Raw genomic sequence first — 9,926 nt, 5'->3', positions numbered from 1 at the left:
TAATGATTTTTCAAGAATTCCTAACTTTCTCTTGAAAAGTGCATTTTTTTAAAATCCCAATCATTTGTTGAAATTGCTAGATATTTTTATTTCCAAACAAATTTTGATAATCCCAAACATTTTTGACAATGTGAAAAATTTATAAAATCTTGATAATCCCAAACATTTCTAGAGACTTTTTTAGAAAAAAATAAAAGCAAAAAACAAACATGTTAAAGGAAACCCATATAAACAAGACCTGACTCGGAAAAACCTAGACAATAATTGGGTGGGTCCTTGAGTACGCTGCCCTGTATGTTTCAGCGCACAATTCATGAGATAGGGTTTTCCTCATTTGATGCTCTCATTCTCACTCACCCATAGGAATACTTGGATGGGTTGTTGTCCTTGCAGTCCACATAAAAGACAAATTCCACGAGATAAGAATAAAATAAGGGATACCTATGGATAATAAGGGGACCAACTAACCAGCGGGTGCCCCCTGCATAGCCTTCCTCACAGGAGCACTCGAGGGCCAGCCTCGTTGTGCACCCTGCGGTTGCCACGTGTAGCTCGCTGGGTGAAACAGTGGGTACTCTTTTTTGATCTTGCACGTCCTCTTTTAGTTTTTTATGTTTTTTCAGCTTCGGATTTTGCATGGATTTTCCTATATTTCTCTTGATTTTCTTTTTCCCCCATGAAGCTAACCGTGTAAAATGCAAAAGTTGTGCTTCCCGAAAAGTGAAAAGCACAATTGTGCATCCCGTGAACCACAAACTATGCTTCTTCGAAAAGTCATGATTGTGCACCGCGTGAGACACAAAATTGCTTTGTGAAAATTGAAAAGCACAGTTGTATCTTTCTTAAAATATTCCAATAAAAATTGAAATTTTGAACAAATTTGGAGATCTCAATAATATTTTTGAAAGGAAAAAATGTTTCTGATAACCAAAAAAATTGAAGTTCCAAACAAAATTTTAAAACCTGCCTTTTTTTAGTTTTAACTGAAGTTTCAAGAATTTAAACTTTCTCTTGAAAAGTGCATTTTGTAAATCCCATACATTTTTTGAAACTGTGATATTTTTCATTTCCACATAAATTTTGATAATGCCAAACATTTTTGAAAATGCAAACGTTTTATAAAATTTCCAAAAAAATGAAATTTCTGTAGACATTTTACAAAAAAAAATTAAATAGAAAAAATAAACAAATTTGAAAAAGAAAACCCAAGTAAACCAGACCTCACTCGGAAATACCTCGACAAGCATTGGTTGGGCCCATGTATGCGCTGCCCTGTATCTTTCAACGCCTATGCACAATGCGTCAGATAGGGTTTTCCTCATTTGGTGCTGTCATTCTCACTGACCCATAGGAATACTTGGATGGGCTTGTTGTCCCTCTAGCCCAGATAAAAGACAAAGCCCATGAGATAAGAATGAGAGAATAACGGATGCTAACGGATAGTAAGGGGACCAACTATCCCCTGTGTAGCCTTCGCAACAGCACCGCGTGAGGGCCGCCTCGTGGTGCACCCAGCCGTCGCCACGTGTAATAAGCTGGGCGCAAACGCCGGAGGACTTCTTTTTGTTCTTGCACGCATTTTTTTATTTGTTTTTTCTGTTTTTCGGGGTTCGGATTTTGCATCGATGTTCCTAGACTTCTCTTGATATTTTTTGTTTTCCCCGCATGAAGCTCACCGTGTAAAAGCAAAAGTTGTGCTCGCCGAAAAGTGAAAAGAAGTATTGTTCATCATGTGAAGCACAATTGTGCTTCCGCATGAAGCATAAACTGTGCTTCTTCCAAAAGTGAAAGAATGACTGTGCATTGCATGAAACACAAACTTGCTTCCTAAAAATTGAGAGAAGATTGCATGTTTTAAAATATTTCTGAAAGGAAAAAAAAGCGAGTGATTTTCAATGGAGCGGACGATAAAAAGAACAGGGCGAGTGCCTCGAACAGAGCAAGCTTTACATGGGAAGCGCCATTTAGTTCTATAGCTTTAACGAGGAGCTCTCGGTGGGAAGACCCTTCAAAGGGGTTCTCCTCTTCAGCATGTAGGTCACGCGCGAGCAAGCGCCCGCGCACCCCCTTGCTCCACCGTGCAGAGAAGTGGCCGGCCCATATTTGCACGGAGTTCACACATATGAGCATCTTGTAATACAATTCTTATTATTTTTATTTTTTTCTATTTTTTTAAATTTACTGTTCTCCGGGTGCATCTGAGCTCGGGTTTCGAATTGAATTTATTTTGTTTATTTTTTCCACATGATTTACATCGTGCGAAAGCAAATTTTTGCTTCCAAAAGTGAAAAATACCGTTGTGCTTTTGCATGAAGCACAAACTGTGCTTCTTTGAAAAGTAAAAAAGCACGATTGTGCACTGCACGAAACGCAAATCATGCATCCCAAAAATTGAAAAGCATAGTTGTGCATCGCGTGAAGCACAAAACGTGCTTCCCAAAAAGTTAAAAGCACAATTACGGTCCACCGTGAAGTCCAGTTGTGCTTTCGCGCGAGACACAAACTGTGCTTCCTCAAAACTTAAAATGCACAGTGGCGCACAGCGTGAAGAACAAGGGAAAGCAAAGTTGTGCGTGCCGTGAAGCACAAACTATGCTACCCCAAAAAGCTGAAGCATAAAATTTGCTTCCCTGTGAAGCATAAACTGTGCTTCCTTGTCAAGCACACTTTTCCTACCGGTTTTCCTTTTCTTCTCTGTTTATGGTTTTTTTTGGACTCCTGATTTTTTTGGGGGGGGGGGGGGGGGGGGGGTTCCCTTTTTTGTTACCCATTATTTTTCTTGTTTTATTAAAGTTCGCCCAAACATAATATGGGATCTAATTTTGAAGATCTCGACGAAAGAAACACAATGGTGAAAACAATTCATGATTTGAACCATATGGTTGAAGAGATAAAATGTTTTGAAATAACAAATCTACAAAAAAGCATAAAACCTTCAGGTTGTGACAAGTTTCGAACATGCAGTGCGCTCTCTTGTCACCACTAGAGGCGGTGTGAGCGGCCTTTGCAACAGGTACCACTTAACTAACGATTTTAGATAATAAGGGCAACCGAAGAAAGGGAAATATAAGCCGAACTTCCTATTCAACGTTTGTAGTGCTAATTACAATGTTATTGGTAGTTGGCACCCACGTCCTTTGCTAACTTTATATGGATAGACATATGTGTCTCTCTGCATGACTGGTTTTGAGACATTCTAGAAGGTTCCCTTCGATTTTCCAGGCGGGGTTTTTTCTTTCTAATTTTACTTATGTTTTTTGTTTAAAGAAGCTATTTATTTACTTATTGTTTTTTTATTTTAGTTTCGTTTTTCCTCTCAATTATTATTATTTTTTATTTAAAAAATATATTTTGCAAATTCATGAATGTTTTATAATTTTGCAAATCCATGATCATTTTCAAATGCGTAAATTTTTTAAACTACGTACTTTTTTTAATCTATGATTTTTATTATAATTGTGCACATTGTTAGAATTTATGAACTTTTTTCAATTCATGAATTTTTTAAAATTCAATTTTATTGTTTAGAATTTATCATTTTTTAACTCGTTAACTTGTTTCATGTTTATAAAAAAATAATCACACTTGTGAACTTTTTTGAATGTATACTTTACAAAAATAGCTGGTAATCGTTTTTGTCTTGAACCTTTCTCTACAGTGATTGAAAGGGAAAAAGCGAGTGACTATCACTGTAGCGGACGAAAGAGAAAAAAAACAGGGTGAGTATATCGAACGGAGCAAGCTTTACATGGGCTGTCCCATACAAATGCCTTTTGGTGCTATAGGGCGGACGAGCAGCTCTCAATGGGAACGACCCTTAAAAGGGGTGAAAAGAAGGGAGCGGCGTTTCGGAACCCGGGCTTAGATGAGCCCGGGGATGAACAGTAAAATTAAACAAGTTAGTTTTTCTTAAAGAAATACAATTTATTTTGTGGTGCAAAATGCTTGTATGTGTGAACTCAGTGCAAAATTTGGTGAAGTTTAGACATTCGAGGAGCTCATGGCAAAAAAGACAAATTTCGGGTGTCTGGGAAACTTCTAAAAATCGCACTGTTTACATGCGATTTTATATTTTTCCTGCCTAGAGCTCCTCGAATGTCCAAACTTCACAAAAAATTGCACGGAGTTACACATGAGCATCTTGTACTACAATTCTTATTATTTTTGATTTTTTTTTCTATTTTTTAGTTTTACTATTCTCCGGGTGCATCTAAGCTCGAGTTCCGAATTGACGTATCGGTGAAAACAACCAAGACAATAGAACTCGAAATTCCAAGCATGACGGGATGAAACTTGCCGTTATTTTTCCACCGTAGCTCATTGTTGTGCCACCAGAGCACTTGTCGACCATGAAGAACATCAAGAAATTCAACCAGTGAAGTACCTAATCTATAGAGGACCAAACATCTTTAAATCTCTGCAATAGTATACAGTTTCGTATGATGAAGATCGGCAATCATTCTAGTCACAGCGATCGCACATAAAATGAAAAAGTGTCTCCATGCATACCAAATTAACAAAATAAAGCAATGGGTAAGCTTTGTTAAATATCCTCACCAAGGAAAAAAAATAGGACTCGTTTGAGCGCGCGTGCGCACGCACAAGGAGTCATATAAAACCAGAGCAATAAAAGTCACTATGTAAACAAGGAGTCCTTCCATGCAAAACTACAACAGCTCACTGTATAAACGAAAATAGAAATCCACTACGCAAATGACAACCATTCACTATATAAAGAAACACGAGTCCACTCTCCCAAACAACAATAGTTCACAAGTTTTCTAAACAAGCACATAAGCTTATTACGGAAACCACATCGGTTCACTATGTAAACAAACAAAATTCCACCCACTCAAACTATATTGATTCTACGCCCAACAAAGTAATATAGTTCACTATGACATCAATGAAGAACATGATCCACGGATAGATGTTTCTGTTCTGCAAGCGAGGTTGTGCAGAATCATTTACATATGTCTTGGCCTTCCTTGGTGAGCTTCTTTGATCCAATGTAGCTTCATTGAACATACGAGTGATCGTCCATATTGGAGAGCTGGTTGTGCGCTGAGTCCATCTCGTGCACGACGAGCCTTTCCGCCGTGACGCTGGCACCGGTGGCATTGTTGAACAAGTACACTTTTGCCTCCTGATAGGCCTCCATCGGGTACACCCGTGACGTCATCGTGGTCCTCCCGCCCATCGCGAAGCCTTGCACGATGGAGTGGTCCACGAGCACCCTCATCGAGAAAGCCTCGCCGTCGAGCACCGGCACCGTGCTCCCAATCACTCGCTTCGTCACGTCCTTGGCCCGTGACGACCGTAACTCGTCTTGGCAGAAGCTGGTATGGAGGCCTCCGTCGAGCCCCCTGGACACGTAGAAGTACACCGCCGTTTGCTCGCCACGGCGGTCACCGGCAGCGAGGACGAGGAGGCCGAAGGGGCCTAGCGCGCCGCGGTTAACAGCACCGCCGCTGCTGCTGCAGTTGTAGCCCACATCGGCCTCATTGAGGGCAGCGACGGCAGAAGCATCAAGGTGGAAAGTGGCCTCGATGTCGAGCTGAGTGCCTTGGCGGAGCGGGATATGGATGACGGAGCCGGTGTTAAGGGTGACGTCGCTGAGTTCGGTGGCGTTGAGGCGGAGGGTCTCAATCTCCTCCACGGGCCAGAGGAGGAGGTTCGTCCGGGTCTTCTCGTCGAGAGCAATTGTCCTTGGAACTGACTGCACGCATGTCAAACATCATTAATCAGTTAGTTATAAGCTCGAGTACACTACATACTGACATTGAAAACTTCAAACAAAATTACTCTCGAAAAAAAAAGAACTTCAAACAAAATAAAAACATACAGTTTTTATTAAACTATATAGTAGTAATGAAATCTGATTTCCACAGAAGAAACGGCAGCACAAACAAAAATGGTATTGACGGATTGGCATAAATAACTTCAGAAACTACTGAAATTCATCTTGCGGTTTGGTCAGCTGGACATATATGGTAACAAAGTGATTAACATGCATGTTTCTGCCTGCCTACGTGTTGGTCCATCTTTTCTAGCCAATCGGCCTGCGTGCATCAGCATTTTAAGCAGATGTATATGTTGTATATGATATGATACAGCAACAACAGCATTTCAATCCCCAAGAGAGCCAACGCATAGATCTATATATCTAACATGCATAATGAACAAGTATAGATGGATGTGTACCTGAATTGAGGCCCATCCCTTCACCACATCAGCCCGCTTGGAGTCGACCTCGCCGACGTACCCCATCAGCACGCGTCGCTTCTTCGCCGGATCATAGAACGAGGTGGACGCGTAGAACTTACCCCAGTCGTATCTCAACCCGATCCCCAAGTCGAGCTCCGGGTCGATCGGCGTCCACCTGTTTGCCGCAGAGTCGTACGTGCCTAGCGAGTAGTAGTCATGCCGTTCGTCGTCCATGCTCGCCTTCAACACGTGCAACATCTCCGATGAGTTGTCGCTGGTGCGGCGACCGACAGGGTAGAAGTCGATGCACTCCCACTCGCCGGTGCGCTCGACCCGATGCAAGATGCCCGGGATGAGCTCGTAGTTAAGGAAGTCCTTGGTCTTGTACATCATGGCGATGCCATCGTGGTGGCCGTTGTTGTCGTCCTTGGACCCGAGGAGGGTGCGCCATGTGTCATCAGATTCATCGTACCAAGCGGTCATCGGGTCTCGGAAATCCTTGGTGCCGACCCCCGGCGGCGACCAGATGACGGGGTTGGCGGGGTGCTTGGTCCAGCGGCGGAGGAGGGGGTCGGTAGGGTCGGCGGGAGTGGCGATGCACTGGACCTCAACGGCGGAGGCGTTGGTGGCCCCCGTGTAGATCATGATGACCGTGCCATTGGGTAGCACGGTCATAGAGCCCGATAGAACCCCGAGGATGTCGTACCACTGGTCGGCCACCATGGCAATAGGGAGGGTGCGCCATTGGACGAGGTTCCGGGACACGGCGTGGCCCCACTCCATGCCGTCGTCCCAGTCGGTGCCCACCGGGTTGTACTGGAAGAACATGTGGTACCATCCACGGTAGTACATCAGACCTGCAATGGTTTAGTTAATCAGACGGGCTAAATCAACTATCTTGTCATGTTTCATCCCACACTTGCTTAATTACTTTGTGTTTACATGTTTGTTCTCTCTGTTTGGTTGAGAAAGAAACTGCATCTAGAGCGTTGGATGGGGCATGTTACATCACATCTGTATTGGCCAGATGTAATCTTAGCCTTGTTACTTTTCTAGTGGCAGGGGAATGACACATCACCTCTCGAGCTTCATTGTGTATCATATTAAAATATAAAACCGTGCACATCTAAAAAATATGCATGGTTGTTAAGTTCTCTATAAGATATTTCACAATGGACACATTGATATTGATATTGGTTTGGTATCTTAGATGTTGGTTTTTTATGAACTTAACAAAGGTTAACTAAGGACAAAATGGACATGATTTGCATTTTGGGAAGGGGGGCCACACTATGCACGTTACTTCTTCTACTCACAATGTATCCAATCTACGCCACTGTGAAGTGAACCCCCAACCCGCTATGGAAACTCTGTTTTCCCCTGTTTTGCTGTCAAAGTTTTCCTCCAAATTTGGTGTGAGTTAAACAATCCCTTTTGATTATGTCTAGAGAGAGAGATCCCGTCTTTTTCCCCACACAGAAGACCTTATTAAAAAAGTTAGTGCGTGGAGTACTATACCGTTGGGATCTGCAGGATGTCGCCGGAGCAGCCCGCCGCCGTCGCCGTCCGCCGGCAAACAGAGAGCAAAGGCAGGGACGTCAGTTTCTCCATCAAACCAACCAAGGCACAGAAAAAATAAATGGACGGAGGGAGGTACCGCTCATGTAGTTCTTGGCCGTCTGGAAATGGTAGCCACTGCGCTGCCACTGCAGCATCTCGTTGCTCCACGGGAACCCGCCCGCCGCCTCCTCATCGACGGCCTGGTCCACCCGGAACCCTGCCAGGAGCGTGGCGCCGACCACCACCACCACCATGGCCGAGGCCGTCAGCGCGACGGCGCACACGCGCCACCTCGTGCAGCCGGCCCGCTCGCCGTCGGCGTCGGAGGGCAGTGGCTTGTACGCGTACGGTAGCGGTGGCTTGCCGTGTGACCCCATCGCAGCGCCCCTCGTGAACTCTAAGAGAGTTTGGTAGATTGTGAGTGCTCGATGGGTGTGGGTTCTGGAGCCGGCGAGCTAGCACCATTTATAGGTAGATGGACGGCTGTGAGCTGGGAGTAGGGCAGTCACCGTGGGGTTTTCACAGAGGTTTTGGCGTGTCACATGATTGCTACTAACATGGTCCAAACACGGCACAGGTGGATGCCAGTGTAGCCAAAACTACGCTTCATCAACGGACGACCAATAACGTGTTAGCTTCGACTGTGATTTATAAGGAAACAACAGTGGGAAAGTAGTCGGCAAAAAAAAATTATGGGTTCTGCTTTGCGAGAAAGCTGTAGAGCCAGCACAGGCACGTCAGGGGTTTTGGCGCGTCACGTTTGTAGCTGTCAAATGTATGTTCAACACTATTCTTGTGTAGCCAAAACTACCCTTCACCGATGGACGGCCAAAAGACTGTGTTAGGTTCGGCTGTAATTCACCAGAAAACAGCTGTGGGAAAGTAGCCGACAAAAATAGTTATGGGTTGTGCGTTGCGAGAAAGCTGTAGAGCCAACACAGTCACGCCTGGGGTTTTGGCGTGTCACGTTTGTAAAAACGTATGTTCAACACTATCCCCGTGTAGCCAAAAGTACCCTTCATCGATGGACGGCCAAGACTGTGTGAGGTTTGGCTATAATTCACCAGAAAACAACTGTGGGAAAGTAGCCGACAAAAATAGTTATTGGTTGTGAGTTGCAAGAAAGCTGTAAAGCCAACACAGTCGCGTAAAGGGTTTTGGTGTGTCACGATTGTAAAACGTATGTCCAACACTATCCTCGTGTAGCCAAAACTACCCTTCATTGACGGATGCCAAGACTATGTTAGGTTCGGCTGTAATTTACTAGATAACAGTTGTGGGAAGTAGCCGACACAGAATAGCTATGTGTTATGCGTTGCAAGAAAGCTGTAAAGCCAACACAGTCGTGTAAAGGGTTTTGGTCACTATTCTCGTGTAGCCAAAACTACCCTTCATTGACAGATGCCAAGACTATATTAGGTTCAGCTGTAATTTACTAGACAACAGCTGTGGGAAAGTAGCCGACAAAGAATAGCTATGGGTTATGCGTTGCGAGAAAGTTGTAAAGCTAACACAGTCGCGTAAAGAATTTTGGAGTGTCACCTTTGTAAAACTGTATGTCCAACACTATCCCGGTGTACCCAAAATTAACCTTCATCAACGAAAGGCTAAGGTTGTGTCTGACTAGCTGCCAGTTGTGTAATGTGTGTTGTAAGAAAGTTGTAAAGCCATTCGGCAACTAGGGGTGTAAATTGTGGTCGAGAGAGTAAATGTCTGAAATGCCCCTCAAGAGCCAAGATGACTGATTACATGATGTTCAACGATAAGGATCTCATTGAAGGTTGATTTATTATCTGTAAATGATCATGTTATAGCTTATGCCCACATTTACCACACTATGTTCAAGTCGATTGGTGGGACTGACTATGTTCTATCTCAAAGGTGTGGTCTTTTCCATCTATTTCACACCAAAAGACTGACATATAAGGAAATTTTGCCACAAATTTGATGCAAGTAATTATGGCATACAAATTATGCACATAAACATGCACTCAATCGACTAGTTTTAATCTCATCTGCCCATAAGGAACACATAGATATATCACATCCAGTCTGAGAGACATTTCACATGTGTATTGTTGAATAAAACAATTATATGTGTACAATACAAGTCAAGAAAATGCATGAATCTGACCATAAATATGTAGAATACAGATCGA

At 43.5% G+C, this 9,926-nt stretch overlaps 1 protein-coding gene across 1 annotated transcript; it reads right to left on the bottom strand.

The window, feature by feature from the left end:
• Positions 1-4,706: 4,706 nt before the first annotated feature.
• Positions 4,707-8,214, bottom strand: LOC542773 (sucrose:sucrose 1-fructosyltransferase). Its single transcript, XM_044510803.1, has 4 exons — positions 7,865-8,214; positions 7,726-7,734; positions 6,205-7,064; positions 4,707-5,719 (listed from the first exon to the last, which is right to left on the bottom strand). Exons 1-4 carry the CDS (start codon positions 8,142-8,144, stop codon positions 5,018-5,020), a joined length of 1,851 nt encoding a protein of 616 aa, XP_044366738.1. The 5' UTR covers positions 8,145-8,214; the 3' UTR covers positions 4,707-5,017.
• Between the last annotated feature and the right edge of the window lie 1,712 nt (positions 8,215-9,926).

This window comes from Triticum aestivum, chromosome 4A (genome assembly GCF_018294505.1).
Source record: "Triticum aestivum cultivar Chinese Spring chromosome 4A, IWGSC CS RefSeq v2.1, whole genome shotgun sequence".
Classification (NCBI taxonomy): Eukaryota; Viridiplantae; Streptophyta; class Magnoliopsida; order Poales; family Poaceae; genus Triticum; species Triticum aestivum.
This window is presented reverse-complemented; position numbering and strand designations above follow the sequence as displayed.